Source organism: Rhipicephalus sanguineus, chromosome 1 (genome assembly GCF_013339695.2).
Source record: "Rhipicephalus sanguineus isolate Rsan-2018 chromosome 1, BIME_Rsan_1.4, whole genome shotgun sequence".
In the NCBI taxonomy this organism is placed as follows: domain Eukaryota; kingdom Metazoa; phylum Arthropoda; class Arachnida; order Ixodida; family Ixodidae; genus Rhipicephalus; species Rhipicephalus sanguineus.
In genome coordinates this window covers 231,377,292-231,403,311 of record NC_051176.1, presented here as the reverse complement: position 1 = coordinate 231,403,311, position 26,020 = coordinate 231,377,292, and the positions used below count along the sequence as shown (strand labels likewise).

At 44.9% G+C, this 26,020-nt stretch overlaps 1 protein-coding gene across 1 annotated transcript; it reads right to left on the bottom strand.

Moving 5' to 3' along the window:
• Positions 1-5,487: 5,487 nt before the first annotated feature.
• LOC119374268 (PSME3-interacting protein) lies at positions 5,488-24,058 on the bottom strand. The gene is made up of 5 exons (XM_037644347.2): positions 23,682-24,058; positions 19,313-19,411; positions 19,098-19,219; positions 11,690-11,876; positions 5,488-8,831 (listed from the first exon to the last, which is right to left on the bottom strand). Exons 1-5 carry the CDS (start codon positions 23,815-23,817, stop codon positions 8,608-8,610), a joined length of 768 nt encoding a protein of 255 aa, XP_037500275.1. The 5' UTR covers positions 23,818-24,058; the 3' UTR covers positions 5,488-8,607.
• Between the last annotated feature and the right edge of the window lie 1,962 nt (positions 24,059-26,020).

The following is a 26,020-nucleotide window of genomic DNA, read 5'->3' as shown; positions in this document are numbered from 1 at the left end:
AAAGTGGTTCTCTGCCAATGAACATACCGGGATGAAGTGGGAACTGCAGGTATATTGATGAAAAATGCTTTTTTCTGAGAGCGTCTAGCTCTGTGCATTGTAGTAGGGTGTGGAGTACAGTTAGTGGCTCGCCACAGTGATCACACAGAGGTGGGTCGCCTCCAGACAAAAGATATGAATGTGTACTATGTATGTGGCCTATCCTCAGTCTGCAAAGTGTAACTTCTGTGTAGCGTGACTTCGATACCGGAGGCCAATTACCCAGGTGTGGTTTGACAACGTGTAGCTTATTTCTTGTCTGCGTATCCCATGTGCTCTGCCAAAAGGCCCTGATCTTTCTTTTGAGGAAGGGTTTTAAATCTAGTGGGGGAATAGCTACGAGTGTATTGGGACTGTTTTCGTGGGCGGATACTGCTAGGTGATCCGCCAACACGTTGCCTGGAATCTCGCGGTGCCCTGGCACCCAGCACACTACAACATGTTGTTCGAGTGTATATATAGTGCATAAAAGAGAGTATAGCGAGACAAGGACAGGGTTTCTGTGTTTTCTCAGAGCTTTTAAAGCTTTCACCACGCTTAGGGAATCCGTGTAAATAACTGCCTTTTGTAGTTTTGATTGTTTTATGTGCTTAACAGCCGCAAGTATCGCGTAAGCTTCCGCTGTGAAGATACTTGAGTTTGGGTGCAGAATACCGGAATCGGAAAAGGATGGACCAACCGCTGCGTACGACACAGAAGTATTGGACTTTGAGGCGTCTGTAAAGAATTCGGGACAACTGTACTTGTGCTGGAGTTCGAGGAAGTGTGTACGGATATGTGCAAGTGGCGCGTGCTTGGTAACTTCGACGAAAGAATCATCACAATCTATAAGCTGCCACTGCCACGGCGGGAGATGTGGAGCGGGAGCCATTAGAGAGTGTTCGAGAAGTGGCACACCCGTTTCTACAGCTAGGCCCCTCACGCGAAGCGAGTAGGGCTCTGTCATCGAAGGACGGTTGTCGAAAAGGGCAGAGCTGGACAAATCATTGATTGTGGAGTGTGAGGGGTGTTCCTTGTTGGCGTTTACCTTCAGAAAATATACAAATGATAAGTAGGATCTCTGTAGGTGGAGCGACCACTCGTTCGATTCGGCGTAGAGGCTTTCTACAGGGCTTGTTCGAAAGGCGCCCGTAGATAGTCGAATGCCTAGATGGTGGACAGGGTCAAGCATCTTTAGGGCGCTTGGCGTCGCAGATTGATAGATTATTGCCCCGTAGTCTAGGCGAGTGCGTATGAGGCTTTTATACAAGTTCATCAGGCACTTTTTGTCACTACCCCACGTAGTGTGTGACAACACTTTTAGAACATTCATTGTTTTTATGCATTTGTTTTTTAAATGCTTAATGTGTGATACGAACGTCAGCTTACTATCCAGGATAAGGCCTAAGAATTTGTGCTCCGTCTTCACAGAGAGCTGTTGACCATGCAGGTCAATATCTGGATCAGGATAAAGACCTCTCTTTCGAGAGAACAGGACACAGGTGCTTTTTTGAGGATTAAGACTAAAACCATTCTCATCTGCCCATTTGGAGATCTTGTTCAGCCCTAGTTGGACCTGCCGCTCACACATGGAAAGGTTGCACGATTTAAAACCGACCTGGACATCGTCGACATATGTGCAGTAAAACATATTTCGTGGAATGCAAAGACGCAAGGAATTCATTTTGATAATAAAGAGTGTACAGCTAAGTACACCTCCCTGTGGCACTCCAGTTTCTTGTAGGAATGGTATTGATAGAACATTTCCTACTCGGACACGGAACGTACGATCCGACAAGTAGCTCTCTATTATATCTAGCATTCTACCACGTACACCAAGGTGGGACAGGTCTCTTAATATTCCAAAGCGCCATGTGGTGTCGTAAGCCTTTTCCATGTCGAGGAACACAGAAAGGAAGAACTGTTTGTGCACGAATGCGTCCCGGATTTGTGCCTCGATACGCAACAGGTGGTCGGTCGTGGATCTACCCTCGCGAAATCCGCACTGGTACGGGTCAAGTAGATTGTTTGTTTCCAGGAAATGTATAAGACGGCGGTTTATCATCTTTTCAAAAAGTTTGCACAGGCAGCTCGTTAGTGCGATCGGCCTGTAGCTCGTAACGGAGGATGGATCCTTGTCCTGTTTAAGAATAGGAATGACAATGGCCTCTTTCCAAGACGAGGGAATTTCGCCGGAAAACCAGATAGCATTGTACAAGGAAAGTAAGGTTCTTTGCGTTTCGGCAGGCAGATTTTTCAACATGTCGTATACCACACGATCAGAACCTGGGGCGGAATTACTGCAGCTGTTAAGCGATACCTGGAGCTCAGCTAAGCTGAAGGATTGGTTGTATGCCTCGTGTTTTGTACATTTCCGCTCTAGTTTTTGTTTTTCTATTCTTGTTTTGTACCGTTGGAAGACTTCAGAGTAATGCGCGGAACTACACTTGTTCGAAGTGTGCGCCAAGGAAGTTTGCCTGGTCTTCCAGGGTGTCGCCTTGTGTGTTTACTAGAGGAAGTGAATGTACTTGCCGCCCTGCTACCCTACTAACCATATTCCAGACTTTAGCCTCCTGTGTATACGAATTGATCCCCGTTAAAAACTTCTCCCAACTTTCTCTTCTTGCCTGTCGGCGCGTTCTCCTGCCTTGAGATTTTATGTTTTTGAAACTGTCAAGGTTCTCGGCTGTCGGAGAGTCCCGAAGCAACCTCCATGCTTTGTTTTGTTTTTTGCGCGCCTTCCTGCATTCGTTGTTCCACCATGGGACCCGTCGTTTGCCAGACAGTCCACTTGTTTGTGGGATACATTTGGTGGCAGCATTAATCAAAAAAGCTGTGAAGTAGTCTACAGCTGCACCTATGCTTAAATCACACATGTCTTTCCAACTTAAGAGAGCCGTCTTACGAAACTGTTCCCAATCGGCTTTGTCAATGTGCCATTTGGGAACCTGTGGGGGACATTCATTTAATATTTGTGTGCTCAGAACTATAGGAAAATGGTCGCTTCCGTAAGGGTTATTAATGGCCTTCCATTGAAGTAAGGGTAGAAGCGATGGAGATATAATGCTCAGATCGATAGACGAGTAGGTGCCATTAGCGAGGCTATAGTATGTTGCCTCTTTCTGATTCAACAGACAAGAACCCGAAGAGAAAAGGAATTGTTCAATTAGACGACCTCGCGCATCGCAGCGAGAGTCACCCCATAGACTGCTATGTGCGTTGAAGTCCCCAAGAATCAGATAAGGTTCTGGAAGTTCATCTATTAGGGACTGGAATTCGTGTTTTTCTAGGTGGTAGTGTGGAGGTATGTAGAGAGAGCAAATGGTCACGAGTTTGTTCATAAGAACCGCTCGAACAGCCACTGCCTCCAGGGACGTTTGTAGTGGTAAATGTGTGCACGCTACTCCTTGATTAACTATAACAGCTACACCACCGGATGACGCCATGGCGTCATCCCGGTCCTTTCTGAAAATAATGTGGCTGCGTAGAAAGTTGGTGTGTTTTGGTTTTAGGTGTGTTTCTTGCACACACAGCACTTTTGGTGTATGTTTGTGTAATAGTTCTTGGACGTCGTCGAGATTTTTAAGGAGTCCTCTGACGTTCCATTGTATTATTTGTGTTTCCATATTGGAAGTAAGGTAGTGCTGTGTGTTCGAAAAGTGAGTGGCTGAGGTTTAAGCGGAAAGTTGCAACTCAAGTAGGAGGGCCGTCGTCGGGCCCCCTTATCGGCTTTTTAGTTTTCTTAGCGCGCTCCAGGGAGCTACGCCGATCTTTTGGCACCAGGGGTGCCAACGTCGTTTCCATTGCCTCTTGCGAGGCACTGGATGCCCGCGCGTGCGAGCTGGCAGTTCGGGTTTCGGGCCTCGCCTGGTGAGACGTGGCCTTGAGACCCGACGACACTGAGGTCGCCGGTCCCCGTTCGCGAGTTGGCGGAGTAGCCTGGGCTACTGCCGCCAAGGGGGCGGGCGCCACTACCGACGGCTCGCTCTGCGCAGGCCGCGGGAGTGGCGGGGGCCGGTGCGACGTTGCCCCCCGGCGCGCCGCATCAGCGTAGGGTGTATTGTGAAAGGGTGTACACCTTTTACGGGCTTCTTTGAATGAGATGTTTTCTTTGACCTTGAGGGTGATTATATCCTTTTCTCTTTTCCAATTGGGACAGGAACGCGAGTAGGCTGCGTGATCGCCGTCACAATTGACGCAGTGAGGTGTGTTTGAACAGTTATCAGAGGGGTGGCCTTGGCCTCCACATCTTGCGCAGGTTTCTTGACCACGGCAGCTGTGCGAGCCGTGGCCAAATCGCTGGCATTTGTAGCACCGTCTAGGATTGGAGATGTACGGGCGGACAGCAAGTTTGATATAACCTGTTTCAATCGTTGCAGGTAGCACGCTAGATGCAAATGTTAATATTAGGTGCTTGGTCGGCAATTCTTTGTTATCACGTCTGATGATTATTCGTTTCACATCAGTGACATTTTGCTCTTTCCACCCTTCTAGGAGTTCTTGTTCGGACAATTCAAGGAGGTCTGCTTCCGAGACAACACCGCGTGTGGTATTCATCGATCGATGGGGTGTAACAGATACTGGAATGTTGCCAAATGTTGCTAGACTGCCAAGTTTTTCGTAGTGGTGTTTTTCAGGTAGCTCAAGCAGAAGGTCACCGCTAGCCATCTTAGTTACCTTGTAGCCTGGCCCAAAGACTTCGGTCAGAGACTTTGCCACAACAAATGGGGAAATAGATCTGGCTTGTTTGTCTGGTGTTTCACTATGAATTACATGGAATTTCGGAAAGGATGGTCTCAGTTGGTTGAAACATGATAATTCTTCGGTGCGTACCCTCTTGTGAGGGAGACGATCAAGTAGGCGGGGGAATGAAGGCGTTCCCATGATAGTTTTCTTTTGTTTCGGCAGCACTGGCGGCCACCCACCATGGAGTCCAACTAGGGGACGCTGAGGTCCTTAGACGTATAAGGCTGCAGACGCCAGCCGTACAGTGCCGCTATAACCAAATATAACTACCCAAGGTTGAGTAACTACACAAGGTTAACCCTTGCCGCCAGGAAATATCGGAAGTAACAAGAAGGGAGAAGTAGACAGGAAAGTTTAAAAGTGAGAGAGAAAGACGAAGATGAGGGGAGAGAGAGACAGGAAAAGGCGACTGCCGGTTTCCCCTGGGTGGGTCAGCCCAGGGGTGCCGTCTACGTGAAGCCGGGGCCAAAGGGGTGTGTTGCCTCTGCCGGGGGGCCTTAAAGGTCCAATCACCCGGCGTCGGCTCAACCCCTAGGATCCCCTTTTCCCCGGACACGGCAAAGCCACGCACGGCTAGGCGTGGGAGGGGTCGAAACCCCCCGTTAGCTCGGGTCCGTGGTGTCGCTACACACCAAACGCCTACTTGCGCAGACGCCCCTGCGGGAATGGGAACTACAGAGAGAGTAGAGATTTTTCTTCAAAATCTTCACACACTGCTGCTGATTCAACCATTTTCAAGGTTCAAACAACTTTAGTAAAAGCTTGCAACGAGAACTTAACACTCACAAATGGTGCTTCACTTGTGTGTCCCCTTTGCAAAATTGTATAGGCAATTTTACAGAACTGACTGTCAGCGATTTGCACAGTACCTGACAAAAGGATGACAGACTATAAGCACACATATAAAAATGTTTGCAACTTGCAATAATTCTAATATTGTGCCACAACTAAAACAAGAACAAAAGAAGAGAGCTCCTAGTAGCACAATATGGCAGGGCTACTCAGTACAGTTAAAACATTAGCAAACAACAGTTAAAACATTAGCAAATAACTTATAGGCATGACAATGCCCCTTATCTGTTCCCAAACAGCTTGTCCTTTCCCTTCAGCAACTACCCACACCTTATTGATGTACAGGTGCCCCCCCCCCAATTAAAGCACTCGGCACATCTCGTGACACAAATGTATAATGCTTCAACCCACAGTTTCTGACAATGATACCTAGAGGGAAATTTAGTGCCACCATCTATGCAAGTTTCCTAATGGGCGCTCAAGGGAATCGGGGTATATGTGTATGTGAGGCTTGTGTTGGCTGGTGTTGAGCGAGGCGGCTTGGCCTCAAACGTAGATACGGCTACACGAATAAGGCTTCTCTAAAACAAAACCTTCATAAACGGATCTCATTAACCTGTATTATATTCTAGAATAAAAGTTCTCACCTGCAGGGCATAACAAAATGGTGAAAGAACAGACGACAAACTGTCGCAGAGTGAACGCTGACTTTGTCGTCTGTCTTCCAACTTGGCCGCTGGCTGCTTTTTATGTTTCATAAAATTGTACATTGATGCAGAAGTTTTCAATGTTATATAAAACTCAATTCTGTGTAATGGTAAAAAATAAATAGCTCAATACGTGCTGCTACAGTACAAAATTAACTATTGTGACTCAAGGAACGCTTCTAGCCAGGCGTGCCTCCGCAGTGTCCGGGCTCTTCATGAACAATGACAATTCGAATCTGACACATCCCAGCATTCCCATGCATACAACAGCATCGCAGCACCAGTTTTCCCACTAGGTAATTGTAAGAAGCTGCATGTCCCCTCCCGCCCCTGCTCAACCCTTGTTCCAAACAACAAGAACTATACAGCAATGATGATAAGCATATTAAAGATGAGTTTGCGCTTCAATGTCAAAACTGCCAGCATCATGCATAAATAGAACCATTTCTTAGGGGCCCTGCAATACCTTTAAGTGATCATTTAAATGACATCACAATAGGATAATAATTGCTGGGGTTTACTATCCCAAAACCACGATTTGATTATGAGAGATGCCGTAGTGGAGGGCTCCGAAAATTTTGACCACCTGGTAAATTTCTGGACCATCTGGTGAAAATGTGGCCGCTGCGGCAAAGGATTCGATACCGCGACCTGCGGGTCAGCATTCGAGCACCATAACCACTAGACCACTGTGGCGGGTAACATCGAAATAGGAGTTCACTGTCTCATGAATCTGTTGTCACAAAAAGTTTTCAAATCCTTCAAGTGTAAGCGAAGTCATTAGGCTTTATTACAGGCTCCAAGCATTTTCGCTCTTCTTTAGTCTAGACAAGCGCACGAGAAGCTACGTCAGCATATGTCACGACCTTGACCATTTTCTTTTTGCATTTTTTTGAAACATATTCATACATTTCTAGTACAGACAGGTGCCACCGTGACACATGGCAGCAGCTCATGGAGGCTGCGATACCTATGGAGCACAAGAAGCACAACTGCAGTGCTAAAGTCTGGCTGAGCTCCTTGAGAACCTGGTGTGGACTGGCTTTGCCCTGCATCGGCTTGACCAACCGACAGTAGCCAAATAATACAGATAGCATATTTTGAAGTGGTTTCAATTGGCTAAACACCAAGAGATGTCAGCCAAGGCGTCCAGCTCGCCAGGCATGTAGGTGAGGGCAAGCGTGTGCTGGAAAACGTACAGGTGGTTTCAGAAACGACAATGTGCACTGGTAAGTACTCATAGCTGGCTCAATACTAAGCAAGGGACAGACTCAGGCACGCAGCGTTTGAAATAAGACGGGTGTAGTATGCTCAATGCTGCCTTGCGTGAATGTAGGAGAACACAAAACGTTAAACCGATGACGATAGATTGAGATTGGAAAGTACAAAAATAAGATACATTTTCTACATATCTGATGATATTGATGTACATACATTTTTCAATTACTGAACTCAAAACAAACAATGAAGTATTACTGGGGATGGTATCGCGGCCATGAAGTCAGCCAATGGCCGTGTCCCTCCCACCAACTACAAAGTCTGTTCCACCAGCTGCGTAGTGTGTAAATAGAAGCAAGCAATTTCTGGCTATCTTTAAAACGACACTGTAAATTTCCCACTGCATGCAGTGCTACAGTATTTTGTGCACATGTTCACAGGAGCCTCTACTACTGATCGGCAGCATTTTCTAACTATGCTCAGAAAGCGTTGCAGGGCCCCTTTCAGACTAAAGATATCTGGCCTGAAACCTCGTGCACTTTTCCTACTGTAATCACTAAAAGAGGCAAAGGCCACATCAGTGTGCTACTAGTGGCAAATGTGCTACAATTGGCCTACCATCATGCTGTCTCTGCATAAGTTCTTACCATGCACAAGGAGCTTAACACAGCTCCCACACATTTGAGGAAAGAACAGGGAATAACCATTATCACAAGCGTTGCCCCTTTTTTAACTAACAAGGCTACAACATCGGATAAAAAAAAGTCTGAATTGTAATTGCTATTATTAGTGGTAGTGATGGAACTTTGCCTTGTTTTGCGTTTCCACTAAAAACCAGCAGGTCTGAGCAGAACATTTCCAACGTTCATGTTGCACCCTTGACCCTAACCCCCTTGTAACATTTTTTTTAATATAACCCAACACAGCAATGCTCTCCAAGACTTTTTTCTGAGCTGTGTTCCACTATGTCAGTTCATCAAACAAGCACCCTATTGTCCACATAACAGATGTCAGTGCATGTGTCAATGCACATCTGACACTGCAGACTGCACATGCCACACAGTGTCCTGCACCTCAGTTCACTCCTGACGTATGCAGCAGCACAGTTGAATAGAACAAGCAACGCCTAGTTAGGCTTCGGAGAGCGCTCAGCCTGATGCATGGGTGCCTGGCGTCTCCGTCCCACAAGGTCTAGCTCCAAGTCAGCTTCATCACTGAATGAAGAGTTCTCTGAATCACTGCTGTCTGTGTATACACCGAGGCCAGGGAGGACACCAAGACAACGGAGTGCGGTCACTGGGGCTTGCACTCCCACATGTTCATTGGGTGACAGGCTCCGTTCTTCATCACCTGCACGAATCGCATCAAAGTATGGCACAGCTGGAATTGAGAACAGTGCCTGCAGCATGACCTTGGAGTGCAGCAAAAGGTCATGTTGGAGATGCAGCATGACCTTTTGCTGCAGAGAGAAGGTAGGAATAATATGAGTAGTCATATACCTTTTACTTTCTGTGTTTATGGTTTCAAAACAGAAATTTTGTAGCCAACGTAGCAGGTAATACCTAATTCCTGTTGTATACTACCTTCAACTACCACTGAAATGCCACAGAATGCATGGAAGAAGTGTACCTTAAAAAAAAAAAAAAGAAAAGAAAAAAAAAAACATTGCAATGAGTCAGTTGGTGAATATCAAAGGTACAGACAACCCTTCAGAACTTCAATTAAGATAGCCCTGCCGGTGGAAAGATTGTGCCTTGTGGCTGAAAAGAAGACTACTGTTCTTATTTATTTATATCTTTAATTCATTATGAAAAATGGCACTTGGCACCTCACATGGCAAATACATGAAACAAGTTGGATATCTTTTCACGTGGCTTTCCATTAATGTATCCAGTTCCTGTGACTGTTTAATATCAAAATGCAATACATTTTCTTGTATATGCATTTCGCCACAAGTTACAATGCACAGCTAAGCTTTCATTTCTTTTTCTGTGTGCGATAACTCCCACCCACTCTGGCAATGCCAATGGTGAAACAACTTTCACGTGCAGTACTCACCACGATGATGATTAGCAGTGCCATGCAAAACTACTGCCATGTACAAAAGCACTGTTTCATATTGTATGACTCGGCTTGGCTTGTGGCAGAATAAGAATGGTGGGAGCAAATCATGACATAAGATTAGGCTGGACGTCAACATGCGCAGGTGATGTCAACATACACACCATAGTGACGGTTCTCTATGGTCAAGAGAGAACTGTCAAAGGCTATGCTTTTAACCGCATTTGGTGGAAGCAACTTGAGAGCTGAAAACACTGCATAGACACCATATGTATTTTAGACATCACCTTCTTAGGAAAACAAGGTGACAGAACATAACAAAGGTTTGTACAGCAATAAACAGCTTTTGCAGCAGTCTTTTATAATCAAAAGTAGCTGATAAGGTTGAAATGCAAATGGCTAACGAAAGTTGCACTTAAGTCTATATGAATATCCCCATCATTTCTGTGCCTCACTTCGTCCATAGCTTTGCACATTCTTGCTCAGAACTGATAATTCACCTGAACTTTACACCAAATTTGTATTAATGTCTACATGAAGCTTTTCAGGCTTTGCTTAGATGCTTAAATACAGCAAGGATGTACAATCCTGCAAATTCAAATCAGTATACTGCAAATTCAGGACACAAGGACAAGTCAGTTTTCATTGCAAATTGTTGTGCAAAGATGAGTGAGTTCTGCATAGCAACTGTGCAGTAGGGGTAAAAAAAATAGGCAAGTTGTGTCCATATGGGAGTCGGATAAACATGCATGCCTAATGGGTAAGTGGTCATTTAGAAGTCTTAGAAATCAGCCTTCACACTTCTTTTTCTGGCTAAATCGAAATCAGAGCTCTGAAATGTTTGTTGCTCACTGTAAATAATAGCAGTTAAGATGAAGGAAATAAATTTCATAGCAAATAAAACTCAGCTATATTAATATATCTTTTCTCATTGCTTAAGGGGAGATGCTACTCGAAAAAAGTTTCTTTAAAGGGAAGCTGAAGAGGTTTTAGAATTCGATAAAACCTCGTGGTTAAGAAGGACTGACATTATTGTTGACGATGTCACAATTGTTTCCGCGGTTGTTGCAGCAGGAGCTTTAGAATATGTGAAAGAAAAGTTTATCTTGCTCTGCCCACGCGAGCACACCGAAAGTGTGGGCATGGAAACCTACGTCATCTTTGGTTCCTGACGGAGCCGTGCTGCCCTCCGACGGAGGATTTCCGCCGCTCACTGATCCAAACTGCGAGAGCGCTGGATTACGATATCTGGAATAACGGCAAATAGCCGAGCGCTATGCGGACAAGCGTGTCTATCTTCAATCGTGGCCTCCGTGTCTAACTCGTGACGTGCCGTTGCCTGAGCTAATTGAGGAGGCCACGCTTCAGCAGTACTGCTGTTGCAGATATCGTGGCATACCGAGAATGACGTCACCGCGTTCACTCAGCATCTCATATTCCCATATATTTTCACAAGTGATGGTGCCAACCAGAAGAGCACAGCGATCCTACCATTTCCCATGTGTTGAGTGTGCCAGGTCATGCTGGAACAAAAAATAAGCGCCTGGAAAAAGCGCCTAGTTACAGAATAACGATGATCTTGAAAACGCCAGCAAAATATAATGTACTTTCAAGTTTATTCGTGTATCGTGTGGAACGTAATTGCACGTTCAACATTGTTACCCCTTTGAAACACATGGTTTCCCAACTGTCGTACGCAGGGAGCAGACGACACGCGATAGCTTGCCTGACACAATGCGCGCGACGGCAGAATTCTCACAAGCCGGATGCACTGAGCATGAGCGATGCTTTCCGCTGCCGCTGTTTAAATGTGAAAGCCACGTGCTCCCATGTTCAGATTGCGACTGTACATGCAAAACAGGCGCACAATTTTTGGAACAAAACAGTCCTGTGTTTGCACATATGACAAATGCAATTAAGTGCAAAAAGCAACAAAGTATCAATGCATGCATTGTCAGTTAATGTCTATGCTAAAGTTACTACATCCTATAATTTCCTGCTCAAATGGTGGTGCCTGCATTGTTGATGTTCCAATAAGCAATAATAAAGCAAAGGTAATTAGCCCATAAGAAAGCTTCTGGGGGGCTTCAACCTTATCTATTCTGTTGATGTAATGTCGATTTAAAACAATCTCACAAGAAACATACCAGAGCTGTTTGTGCGTTGTTTCTTTTCAGCATCACTTGAGTCTCCACACTTGCGCTTCACAGCACCCGACAGCAAAGACAGCTGACTTTTCTTTCCTTGATTAGGTGCAGCAGCAGCTGCAGTACTTTTCTTTATTTCTTGCCTTTTAGCTTCCAATGCCTCTTCAGATAGTGTGGCAACAGCTTTGTGTGGTAAGTTAAGGTATCTCTGCGAATATTTCTTAACAAAATATGCAAATACTAACTACAAATATCCTTGCAAAATGAATACAACATGAGACTGCAATGTGAAAGCACTGCTAGAAAGAACAAACAAATGTCTTTGATAAGAAAAACAGAATCAGTAAGCTTCAACATTTCTATACATTACACCATGAACCTCATTTGTTGTGTGGACTCTTAGATGCTACGGGGAAAAAGAAACTAGCCCTCCATGACTTTTCACTCCCTTAAACCAATTTATATCAAACAGCAATTATGACCACCCACCCTCCCTCTAATACACAGATAGATTCCCACACAAGACTGAGAAGGACCCTTTGGTGTAGAGAACTGCAGGAATTTTCTGAAAAGAACTTGCACGTCAAGTGGGCATCAGTGTCACATGATTTTAAAAAGACAGGGCGTGCAAACACGGACACAAGAAAGAAGTCAGGACACCACAAACAATTTTTGTTTGTGGTGTCCCGACTTCTTTCTTGTGTCCATGTTTGCACGCCCTGTCTTTTTAGAATGAATACTTACCAACTAGCTCAGCTCTCTGTTATTCTAAATGATTTTAAAGATGCCTCTTCTTCTCAGGCCACTGCAGCTAAGCATCAATGTTCTTGTTGTGTACTTAGGATGGAGGCGAAATGTGAACAATAAGGTTGGGAACAATAAGGCTGGTCCCCCAACCCCCCCTTTTTTTATAAATAGTTCAGGTACCTGCACGAAAGGGTGCCTCCTGAATAGGGGAATAGTTGTCAAAATTAGTTTATCAACCCTCAATTACTGGACTTAAAGGGGTCATGGACGACTTTTCCAAGTAATGATCTAATGACCTCAGTATCGGAGTTTACTGCCTCCCGAATCGATTGCCGCAAAAATTTCTCAAATCCGTCAAGAATGAGCGGAGTTACGGGGGTTTGGTGCACGCTCTCAGCGCTTTCTCTCTTTTCTCGTGCCGACGAGCGCACTGGAAGCTACATAGGGAGGGATGGCACGGGGGAAAGAAGTTACGTCAGCGCGCGTCATGAAACGCGATCGCTCTCCCGCTGTGATTCGCGTGCGTGAGTGCGGCTACCATGTACTGAGGAGTGCGGCGCCGGCAATTGGCGGCACCCCGTGGCAAGAAGCGCATCTGATCAAACGCCGCTCTCGAATTACGTCGGCTATCGGCCAATAAGCATGCTATGTCTCTTGCGACGTAAACTGGCAGATCCGCGACGTCAACGTGCAGACGCCCCCGCCCACCGACGAGAGTGAGAACCGGCCTCTGTTTGAAAAGAGGGTGCCTGGGGAAACGGCAACTTCGCGCTCCGCTTGTGGCCTTTACGCGGCGCGCACGACTGTAATATTTGGCAGAGCAGTTCATAGCCGTGTCAGCTTTCCACAGGATGTGTTTTTTCAACAAGCCCAAGGGGTGCTTCATGACCCCTTTAAGGACTACAATGAAAATGCTCTATTGCAGGAGGCTACAGCAATATGTGAAAAAACTTATGACCCAGCCACTGTTAAGACGTGCATCAACAATTTTTCGTGTTTTACAACTTGGAGTTCAAAAGGCAGAGCACTGAGTGCTAGAGCTGTGAGAATGTAACGAAACTGGAATGGAGAAAGGCATAAAAATTAAGGGAAGCTTAGAACTCTCAAAGAATGTGAAGGCGAAAGCTCAGTTGGACCCATAGCAATGAGGAATGAAACTCTGATCTCACGTGGCGAAGCATAGGCACTGGGCAATGGAGTTTTTGAAATGCGACAGCAGCGCAGGAACTCACAGCTTTGCAAGCAGCAGCAGCCAATTTGAAACTGGCCCCAACTAGAAGCAAACGTGACTCGTGTGTCTCCCCTGTCTAGACTGCATGATCGCCAAGGCCATTGCCACAGGACCAGTGTGGGGCACTCATCTCACCCTTCTCCACGGTCCTATGTTGCGATGCTGCTCACATGAAAGGTGCAAAGATGAAGTGGATGCACAGCTCACATGCTTTAATTTTTTCACTAATGCGAACGCCACAAAGTGGATGAAGCAGATATGCAACTTGTGCACTCACATGCTTCCTTAAAATTTTTTTTTCACACAGGCTAATGCTGCAAGGTGAAGTGGACGACGCAGACACACACCTGGAGTGCTCACATGTTTTTAAAATTGTTTTTTACTGACATGACCCCGCAAAGACAAAGACAAAGCACACGGCTAGTTGGCAAACTCACTTTTTTTTTTGATAATTTTTTGTGGACCTCACATGACCTTGAAACGTAGACACTTAAGGCTTTTGCTTTAAATTTTTCAACAAATATCTCAACAACGAAATGACCTTGCATTTCTTGAATAACTTCAAGTGTCATGATGACTACTGCAAAAATTCTGCTGCAACATGTGCCTTAAAACCAGTGATAAAAAATTTAACCAGTTTATGAAAGGGCCAGTAAACAGGCTCCAACTTTTTTTTTTACACCTCCCAAACAAGCTCGCCAATTCATACAGTGGACGACGGCGATCACATTTGTGGGAATCGAGCGCGCCCTCCCCTTTGGCGCCTCGTTCCCCAGCTAGCGTGCGTGTTGGCTCCGCGCGGCTCGAGCGCCGGGGACCACCGCTAATCGGCGGTATGGTGACCACGGCGGCAGCGCCAGGCCTCTTTGTCTGGTGCGAGCCATGCGTCGGCCTCCCGGCGCGCGGGCACGCGTCCGGGCATGCCTCGACATGCTCACATGCTCACGCCACCAAGCTAGTTTACGTCACTGCGCAACGCCTGTCTTCATTGGCCGCCAGTGACAACCCCCTTCCCCCTTGAGCTCGCTTCTGTCTCGCGCGGGCTTGCCCGCGGGAGATGCTCTCAGGCTAGCACGAAAGGTTGACGCGCTGCTCTAGCAGGCGGCTTCTCGTTCGTGTGCTCGACTGCTGCCCTTTGTGTGATAGTCGTAGCGCTGCTGGCAAGCGTACTCGATCGGTCTTGCGGAGTTCCCTTTACGGCCTGCAAGCCCGTGACTGTCGTACTGTGCTGCATCTTGGGTTAATAAACCCGTGTTGTTTGTTGACCTCCTGCCTCGAGTGCCTTTTCTGCGCCGTGCCGGAGAATCGACGAACCCGGCCGTAGCGTCTTTGTTCGCTGCGGCAGTGGAGAACGTCGCGTCCCTTGCCGGTCGCCTCGTAGGGTAAGCGTCTCGCAAACCTATCTCCACACATTTTCCGAATATTACAGCGCTCCGTGGCGCGCAGACCCTCCATTTCAAAAAACAATTCCCGCGCCTCTTTCCTTCGCCTGACCAATCCACCTCGTATGCGCAATGACACAAACTACTTGCCCATGGGCAACTTGACGCACCACTGAGTTCGTCGATTGGTCTAAATCAGGTCTCAACAAGTTAACATCATTTCCTATGCCCACCCACTGCTACGAAACTGCGCCTTGTTTCTTGACCCTGCGGTGATGCAGTTTCGGCCACGCAGTTGTCGGTTTGTCGGGTGTATATTCCTCGCACTGCATAGCACCTGCGCGCACTTCGCCTTCGACATGAGCAACACATGGAGGAAGCGTTGTTCAGTTGTTGGCTACAAATCAAGCTGAGGAATCTCCGGTAGCTCGGACGTGTCGCGCTTGCTTGATTTTCCCATTGCACGCGTGGCAAGCGTGGTTCTCCAAGCTTTTCTCTCGCGCCCCTTCGTCGTCTTGGAAAGCAAGCACGCATTCCTGCTGCATTGTGAACTGTCACAAAGGATTAAAAATACCGAAGAGCCCAAAGCTACCCGTTAAGTTACGGAGCACGTGTGACAATCTAAACAATGAACAACCAGGAGCCGCAGCAAGCGGAAGTGCACTGCGACTGATCGAGCTCGCTGATGACATCAATTGCTGACGTCGTGTCACGTTGCCAAAGTGGGTGGAGTCACGACGGGCTACGCCTTCCCCTCCCTGTGGCGGAGAACGGTGGCGAGGCCGCACGAAAATTTGGAACCAGCTGAAACGGATGTTCTAACCCCTGTAACTTCCTTGTTATAGCACGTACTCGCAAAATTCTTGCAGCAGCATGTTCACATAGCAAAAGTGCGCATATTTCTCTTCCTTAATATTTTTGGACCTTGGGGTTGTTTACTGGCCCTTTAATGGAGACACAACAATAAATTTTTTAGCGCAAGATATGCATAGCACGTCATACCAAACACATCCCATGGTCTCGTAAACTCTGATGGAGGACGTGTATGTAAAAATTTTCAAGTAGAGGAGCTGTTTCCTCGACAAAAACAGTAAGGGACTGGTGACCTCTACCTAGGAGTCCACTAACAGTTGTGCAACAAGAATCCGGACACGGCAGGATTACTGCCACGTTGGGCCATAAGTTAAACAAAACACGCCCTTTCAAAATGTTCTCAAACTTACAAATTTTACTCAATTATAACATCCCAAGTTGAGCATGACAACATTCCACATAAAGACAAAATGAAAGTAAGCAAATAAAAATAATGAACAGGAACCTTCTAATTCAACATGAACTTGCTTTGTAAGACACCTTAAATTCAAATAATCATGATAACAACGGTATATATTCATTAGCATAGGAAATAAATGTTATGTAGATCAATGACGCAAGGAAGATTATCCCTGCCGTTACTCTCACACTCTTGAAAACTCCACCGTTTAAAGGGGTCATGAACAAAACTTTTGCTGCGAAAATTTTCAGGCCAACTGAAAGCTTAGGTGCTAAAATTGGTAGACACAACCTTGTTCTCAGACAGAAACTAGCAGAAAATAATTAATGCATTTTTCATAAGCCACCACGTCTAGCGGCCGTGCCATGGACTGGAAGAGTCAATGTTTAACCCTCCTGAAACTGGCTTGCTAACTATGCTGCCTACATAATTGCTTACTTATCTACATCGGCAGCCATTGCCCGTGTCTCTCAATCTGCTCTGCTCACACTATGGTCCCTAGAACCACTACAGACGATACTGGCATTAAGCAATGCTATCAGGTCGGGGCATGTCTCGGCACCTTTGTGGAAGGGGGAGAGTGAGATGTAAAAGAAAGGAGGAGAAAGGGACGTATCAGGACAGGACAGCACGCACCGGCTGCTCGCCTATGTTATTGCTGCTGCCAACGCCAGCACATTTGATGTCACGGCCGTCGACAAACTGTGTGCTGGCGTGCAGCCGCCGCACGCTCACATTCCTCTGAACAGCCATCTGTTCAAAAATTTGTGAAGTAAACACTGCTTATGGAAACAGCTGCCTCTTCCCAGTGCAATTTCAATGCTTTAGTCATTTTTTTTCATATTCTTGTTCAGTATCGTTTTAAGAAAGAAAACAAAGTGCTGAATGGATGAGTTGTTCAGGGAAGGCCTTTGAGGTGAGGTCAGTTCTCTACTAACCTTCACTTATCAAAACATCCATGAATAACATCAGCAACCGTTTCCTATGAATCTAAGCACACATCTTAATTTCCCCAGTTCAAAACACAATGTGAAAAAAAAAAAATATTAGAAATCAGTTAATAAATATTTCATTACAATAACCATATAACTCAGACAATATTTATCCAATAGCAAGAGAAGCCTAGCTTGTTAAGTTTTAAACTAAAAAGTGAAATCTTACTTAAGGTACAATCATTTACCCTGGACCAATGTAAACCAGTTCACGGTAGTGCATGATAAGTTCAGAAATTATGCAGCTTGAGTTGAGAGTGCAGGCACAATGCAGCACTCAAGCAAAATGCCAGGGTGCAAGGTGCGGAAAGCTGGGCTTGTTAGTTGCACATCATCCGAATAACAGCACGAAAAACCACAGGACACACAGGAAGGGAATGCTCACAGCGCTACAAGGTGTGGTGCTGTACTTCTGCTTTAAGGAGCACCGATATGACACTTTCCACTCATAATTTTTTGGCTATGGTTCTAGGTCCTGGACCATCATTTAATGATCTGGGACATCGAATCATTAAACGTCAGTAGTGGAAGCCATGTGGTGACGAGTGACACATGGTAAGTTGCACCTAATGAATAAAAATCTGTGAAATTTTAAGCCAATAAGTGCAGTGGGCTCATCATAATTGAGAACTTAAAGCCAGGTCTTTGTAAAAGCCATATCAGCTTTCATATATGGAAAATTGCAATTACCCACGAAAATGCGGCACGACTAATTCCTCAGTCTTGGAGCATGTGAAACTATAACTAGGTGCAGAAGTGCATACACGATTGTGCCCCTCGAGGTGAATATGCTGCTTACGTCACCGAGAGGCAGGGAGCTAGAGTTGTACCACTCCACACTTTCAACAACTGAGCCATTAAGCGCAGACTGCCTGATGTTTAGTGATGTAAGCAGCAAAGTTGCCTCAAGGCGCTAACCATGCACACGCTTATGCAGCCAGTTTCGGTTTTGTTTGCTCCTAGACATGGGAATTTGGCGTACCACAGCTTCATGCGCAACGGCGCTTTTCATTCAGGGCCCAAAGCTGACATGGCTTTTATGAAGAGCTGGCTTTAATTTGTGTCACACGTCACCACATGGCCAGCACTACTGACGGCCTGTTCCAGTGGAGCCAGCCATTTATTTCAAGATGGCTATTTTTAAAGCTTAAAGCTTTTGCAGAAATGTCTGGCATACTGTATTGTGTAGGCGCCACCAACATGCACAAGCACTTACACCAACATGCTACAATTTACAGTAAGTTGCCACCACCACTTTGTGATGATGATGAAAAATTGTGAATTAGCCCTGTGACTTTCCTGTACTTTTTGAAAAAAACAGCAGAATTCAGAGAAAAACAAAGTATCTCTTGAGGGTGCAGCACCTTGTGATCTGGTTCATATGGTACAGGTGAATCAAACAGACCTTTGATCATTGGACTAAATGTAGCACTGCTGTTACTGCCTTTGTTTGATATACTTGTTTAGAAAGCAGCCATTTAAAGAAGCTAGCAACAGATAAAACATCTGCACTTGACTGCTTGTGTTTGCACGCAAATGCTTTACTTTCTGCTCTCTGGTAGGCGCACAAACAACCTATGTATCCAACAAAGGACAGTGTACATCTTGAATATTATATCGTAAAAATGGCTTTTATGAAGAGAACACTAGGTGAAATTCTTTAATGTTGCAACACATGTACTTCCCCCGCCAATCGAAACTTGTGTGCCTCCTATGTACATGCAAACCGTCAACTTTTTCAGTTCACCTGTGACGTATATTCTGCAATCAATGTAAAGGATATTCTATATTCCTCAATCTCTTGCATATCTTCTTTCATTCGTTGTGATTCTATCTCTTGCTTCCGCATGTCGACGTATTCAAGGAATGTGACTTCGTCATCGTCCAGTCCTCGAATCATGTTCTCTAGAATGATGCAAGTCAACCAACATGACTACACACAGGCTCCAGCATGTCATAAATATAAACAAAATGATCAGCAGAAAAAATAGAACCTACTGAGCTTGTGTGCTTCTTCATAATCCGCTTGCTTCTTCAATCGCTGTTCTTCTAGTCTTTCAAACAATGATCGAGGATCATACTCTTCTTCTGGAGCCTCTGTTTTAGAACAGAAAATAAAAACCAACATTTTCACAATCACAAAAACAATTCGTAGAATATTTGAAAAATTTGCCCCATTATGCTGTGCAGTAGTTTGCTGATAAATATTTTTTGGATAAGACACACCATAATCATATATAACTTTTAACTATCATCCACCTGAAAAGCGTTGCCCTGGATTCAAACTATTCAAAAATAAACCACACATACAGACACGACTGCGGAACAAATCTAAGCACATGCCGATTCATTATCGATTTGATTTGATACAGCAGATCAAACAGATACCACCTTCAGATAATCAGTGCTCAATACATTGCTGATCTGTGCTTCGAAACTACATTGAAAAGTGCAGGCAGGTCCTAGTGAGGGTGTCGACAATACGTAATGACTTTCTTCACAGGTTTTGAATGTAGCGAGTGAAAAGACAGAAGCAGTTTTTTAATCTTAGGTTAACTAAAAACTAGAAACCGCAAAGATGCCTCAAAATCTCAAATTATTGGTAGGTGCTACAAGTGTTGATTCCAACAGCTGCCAGTGTTTCTTATTAAAGGTATTTACAGCTTCAGAGGCAATAAGCTTGAGTCACTAGTGCTATTAATTCGCACTAAAATCTTAAAAAGAACTTGCACGCGTTAAAAGGAAGCCTTAGTACAGGGGTTCCTAAGCACTTAGGAGAGAAGAAATTGTTTTTTCTTTGACCAATTATTGCATTGAATTCGATAAGGCTTATTTTTTTACCATAAAAATGCAAGAAAGTAAAACAAAATTAGAAATCTAGCAACTAAAGAACGCCAATTTCTTACCTAGGGCATCAATATTTTGATAAAAATTATTATAAACTATGCCTTTTCAGAAAACAAAACTTAGTCAGCAATGAGACACAATATCAAAATTCTCTAAACTGCACCTAAAACATCTAAAGTAAAGACGTATGTGTCCTTCCTGAATTATGCCACTAATTTGTGAGTAAAGAAAGAACGAGGGAAATGCTCATTAGTCCCAATGGGACAAACGGCCCAGTTCGGGACACCTGGTATATTCATGCCTCATGGCCCAGCAAGTTCTTGATGCACTGTACCAGAAGCGACCACCATAGTTTTTCAAGCTGTCGTGCGGGCCTGGTCCACTCCTCCTAGGCTGCAGAGATACTGGTTGTGTGGTAGTTTAGAAAAAAATCGTCCTTCTGATGGTGGAGTTAACAGGGTTGCATCTAAACATTTTCAACAAACTTTTGTCAGCTGTAAATTGATCTATATATAAGATTTATCTGTTATAGATGCTCTTACGGAATGCAGTTTACAGAACTGTGACATCCATTTTTGATGCTGAGCAGAGTTGTTAGTTCCGCTTAAAGTAAGCGGATTTGGGCTTCTTTTATGGCCGAATCACTTGTACAATTTTCTAGTCGCTTGTCGCGTTTTTTGGGCTTATTTGCATTTTCCCTGCAAATCTAGTTATTTTAGCGATCATCACGTTCAGAAATAGCGTGTTTGTCATCCACTAATAGCGCATTTGTCGATGACTGAGTAGTTGACTGTTGAAGCTCAACATGCATTGGGGAAATCAACAAGTAACGTTAATCATGCACTGGCAAACATGCATTCAACCGAATGGAGACTACCCTGGAGACAACGTTAAAAAGTAAATATGTGCTTTCCTTCATAGTTGCGCATATTTTCGCTGCACAAAATAATTAGTGATTTTTTCCACTCCCCTTTGCATTGGAGTGACACTTTTATTATAATTAAAAATATTTTCAAGAATGGCAAAATTTATAAATTTCTGCTTTTTTGGGGGGCTTCTTTGCGAAATTCACGCCGCTTTTTTGGGCTTCTTTTGTGATGATTACTTGTTTGTTAGCTCGGTAGCATCTGGCAACTCCGATGCTGCATCATGAATATGTAAACTTTATGTTGTTGTTTTTTTAAAGGGACCGACAACCAATTTTTACAGTACCTGTTTTCTTTAGCACAATGGAAAGATTACCGGTCAGAGTGTCTCATAACAGACTGGTAACACAGAAAATGCTGTGAAACATTTATAATCAGAATTTTTCCGTCTGCAAACAGTGGGAGGCGAGCGCGACGGTGGCTCATGCTTGCGCGCTGCAGTTTGCTGCACATTCGTGCACTCCACGCACATGCACTGCAGCTCGACATGTTCCACTAATTGCCATGAAGGCAGTGCCACATCTCAGTGTCAACTCCTTTTACCTCGTACAGCTATATTCGTACAGAATAGAGAGGTGATGGGCAATAACATACATACTCTAATTTTGAGCACAAATTATGGTGCGCATAAAATCATCAGACTACGTACAGCAAATGTAATGACTCCATAGTGCAGCAACAAGGCTCTTCTGCTAGGCTGCACAACATAGCAGCTTTTTTTTTTTACTTTTAAATGCAATTTAAAAATATAATCCTACTCAAATTGCAAAGAGGATGCTCGAACCTGTCATTATGATTCGTGGTTCTTTCATTCACACCAGGATCTAATCACACATTCTGCCCAGTTGTCGGCCCCTTTAACTCACAATTTACTGTAAATATTTCAAACACTGTCAAAATTTTGTTTCGTAAAGTCAATCACATACCATTCAAATCAGCTCAGTGGTTTTCTCGGGAAGTGATTTCAGCGTTTTAAATGTATTAGTAGATGGCATTGGAGTTGGCCCTGAGCATAAGGTTTCTCTTAACAGCTACTTAAGTAGATCAAACATAGTATCAAAGCTCAACCACAACATACACTAGAAGAAGCAGCATGCCGTACTTTAAACTTTATATAATGTACCGCACAGGCTGAAATGGGTTTGGCAGCATTCTTGCATCACAAACACTTTCTTCATGCCTGAAAATTTTCCAAGCCTTGCAAGCTGCAGCAGCTCACCAGAATGGATGCTTTGTGAAACATGACATGCCCTGTGTATTAGATTCTGTACACTTGCAGAAAGAAATATGTTAGGCAAATCGGCAGGTGATTAGCTGCCATGACTGCTGCTTTGTGCTTCCTCTATGAATGGTTTCTTTAAAGTATAGTCTACACCTGATGCATGAAATGATAGAAACAGGCAACCTTAGGAAGCTTGGCAGTTTATGCATTAGTTCCACGTCAATTGCGCTGACAGTGACAGAGATTGTGTACCTAAATGAGTCCTGAAGGTGTTACGTGAACCTTCTGAATTGTTCACACATCACCTTTAAAGTGGTGTCTAGTTTGATAAGATTATACTGTTTGGTACCATTTCTTTTAGCAAGCACTTCCGGAAATGCGAAGACGTACGGACATTGCATTTCCAAAAAAGAAAAGACGATAAGCAGTGCTGTGTGTGCCTTTCTGTGTCTCCATCTTCCCCGCTGTGCTCACTTTCCCATGAGTTTCTAATAATCTCAAGTTTTTGCCCCTGCCAGCTTTTACTGCCCCATGCAGTTGAGTTTCGTATGCCTAAGTGTTTCTGAAGGTAGTTGCAGGACTGTGCCATCGTGAAGGCCCTGAGACAGGCAAGGATAACAAACAGTGCTGTCCGTAGTGATGCAGATGCATACAAACATTTCTATAAGGTGGGTTGCAGTGCAGATATAGATGTACAGTTATAATGATGCGACTTCCAGGTTTTGTAATAACGATATACATAGTTTGCACTAGCTGAACATTTAGTTCACACCAATTGATGTAAATATCACATGGAAATGCCTCCATCATTAACCAATCTACGTGCAGTACTGCACAACAGGGCATCAATGAGTGTGTCACCACATAGCTGCACGCGGCAGAACAGCATTGATACCTCATTCGTACCAAGATCAGCCTGTGGCCCCTGTGGAAGGAAGGGCGAAGAAGACTGCAACTCAAAAATTAAAAAAAAAAATCATATTCCACGCTGCGCTACAGCACACCATGTTTCAGCATACACATATTGCCAATGTAAGCTCTTGTTTGTATATTTTCAGAGCATGCGCTTTTAGCGAATCATAGTTCAATTTTGCAGCATGTCACACTGTTGTTTAATGAAGAGAGGCTGTCTGCATTCTAAGCGTTAACTACGAGTTCAAAATTCGAGGGTGCACTACGGCCAGGGAGCAAACAAGCCCAGAAATAACTCGACTCTTGACTTTTTTTGTGTCACGCCATCCACCTACGAGTTAACGCTTTGCTGCTCGCAACATGATACAGCATAGACACAAATTTATTTCGCCGCGTAATAAACATCGGCACGAGTACCACTCGAGCCGGCAACGCATGCCAATAGACCTTAGGAACATACCAACTGGATCATCTGCCTTCCTGACTTTTTCCCATTCTTCTTGCCTTTTCCTGCGTTTTTCTTCAAGCTCACTTTCGGACACGAACGATTTAAACTTAGGAATCGTCTCCTGCGAGGTGCTGCCTCCAAAACTCATTGTGAGCGAGCACTTTCCCAAATGCGCACAAGACAATTGGGATTATTGCAGCATTTAATGCAGCTACGACTGGACGCTCTAATTATTCGCCCGATAACTCGTTTAGTAGCAAAGCTTGAGCACTCCGTCGTAAGGGCAAACGGTCGGTGTTTGTGTCGAAGGCGCACTGCGGACAGGTAGTACTTCACTACACCGCCATTACCACCATAGCAAGATTTTGGCGCTACTCGTGGACACGCGCATGACGCGCACCAAGTGTGCGCACCACCTCGATATGCGGATCTACGTACGATCTATTTTGAGTTGTTGTGTTAGCTAGCGCCCTCTCTTACTCTATCATTATTACTAGTTTTGTGTCAGCAGAATCGTATTACTTCACCACACATACTGCTAAAATTTATTGCAATACCGCACTTTGAAGCTGCCAGGAACCGCCGCAGAACAAAAAATACGCCGCGAGCGGCGTGGTGACGAGTATTCGATGCGGACGCTTCACGCTTGCAACACTACGTCGTCTGCTACGGAGGTCGTAATATCGGTATATCGGTGAAACAAGAAATGCCGGTAATAAATACTATCACGTGCCCAACGAATTTGCAGAGAATATGCGCAAGCGTATATTCAAATATCAGCTCGCACGATACACAAGGGGGAAAAAATTATTACTCGCGTTACAGCTGCAGGTTGGGCAAGGCCGATTGGCAAAAACGTCCGTGTGACACCCTAGGTGGTAAAAATTAATCCGTGACCCCCACCCCCATTACGACGTGCCTCATAATCATGCCAGTTTTGGCACAGCACGTGAAACCCAAGACGCCCAAAGTTAAAAAGCTCGGGCACTAAAAACCACACCACACCAAATCCAAAGTTCCGTATAATCTTCCTTCCACAGAGACAGCTTCGCGATAGAAGAGTGACCATAGCACAAGCGTCGCTGCATTTTATTGCTCTAAGGACTTCGGCCAGTGTGTACCTGTTTCCGTAGTTACTGAGACTTTAATTTGTGCCTTCCAGCATTGAAATGCACACCCCATCGCGACGCTGTGTGGCGAAGGGAGCGCATGTGCAGCCCTCTGCAATGAATATTTTGATACCGTATCGTCAACGAATTTTGCGAATAGCACTGCCAGAAACGAATCCAATCAAATATAGAATACCTTTCGAATGCTGAACAGCCGATCTGATAATTAATATAAGACAATGCTCCCAACAATAATTTCAGCAAAGCACAAATATGGAGCATCAGGAACAAATCAGTAAGTTATCCACATGCACGAGTCAGTGCGAGTTGTTGCATAGACGAAAAAGTGGCTCCCCAAGAGACTTAGCCTGCTGCACTACGTAAACTCTCATATTTTATGGCTGTACTATGCCCGCGGGGATGAAATTTATCGTACTTTTGCGCCAATTCACGGTTTATTTGGGCGCAGTTGGCATTTCGAAGTGTTTGTAAACTATTCGAAAAATATTAGTACTTACGTACAGCAATATTCGATTCAAAGACTGAATCGAATAAACACTGTTTGATTATACACAATATTCGAATTTTTTAAAAATATTGACACACCCCTTGTGGTGTCTCCTTCAATGCGCAGAGTAAGTGTGTCACTGCCGAAAGTCTGGTGCAGCTTACTGCAGTCGGGGATTGGACACTGTTCATTTGGAGCGCCCGTTCACTGAAGCACCAGAAATATTATTGATTCAAATCAGGGGCGTAGCCAGAAATTTTTTCGGTTGGGGGGGGGGATATACGCAAGCAAAACTGAAAAATTTCGGGGGAGGTTTGAACCCCCCCCCCCCTTGGCTACGCCCCTGATTCAAATGGCAATAAGCCTATAGGTGCGCGGCATGACCAGCGAAACTCCATGACATCGACATCTGCTCAGCCGTGCTGAACGCAGCCAGTGTGCGTCCGCACGGACTGAGCAAAAGCGCTGACACTCAACTCATGGAACTGGCGCCTTGCTCTATCGAGAGCGAGACCTGAGCATGTTAACCGAAGCGACCAAACACAGCAATCAGCGCGTTGATCCCGATCACGAACAGTGAGCTCCTTCAGGGGGGCAGGGAGGCGGAGAACTTAACCCCCACTGACGCCGCCCCTGCGAAGTGTGCACTTCGCACTTGTTAGCAGTAGGCCCCATTTTAGGAGAGTTTAAAAGGCCAACATATCTTCTCCCACGAGCGACCGAACACCGCTCTT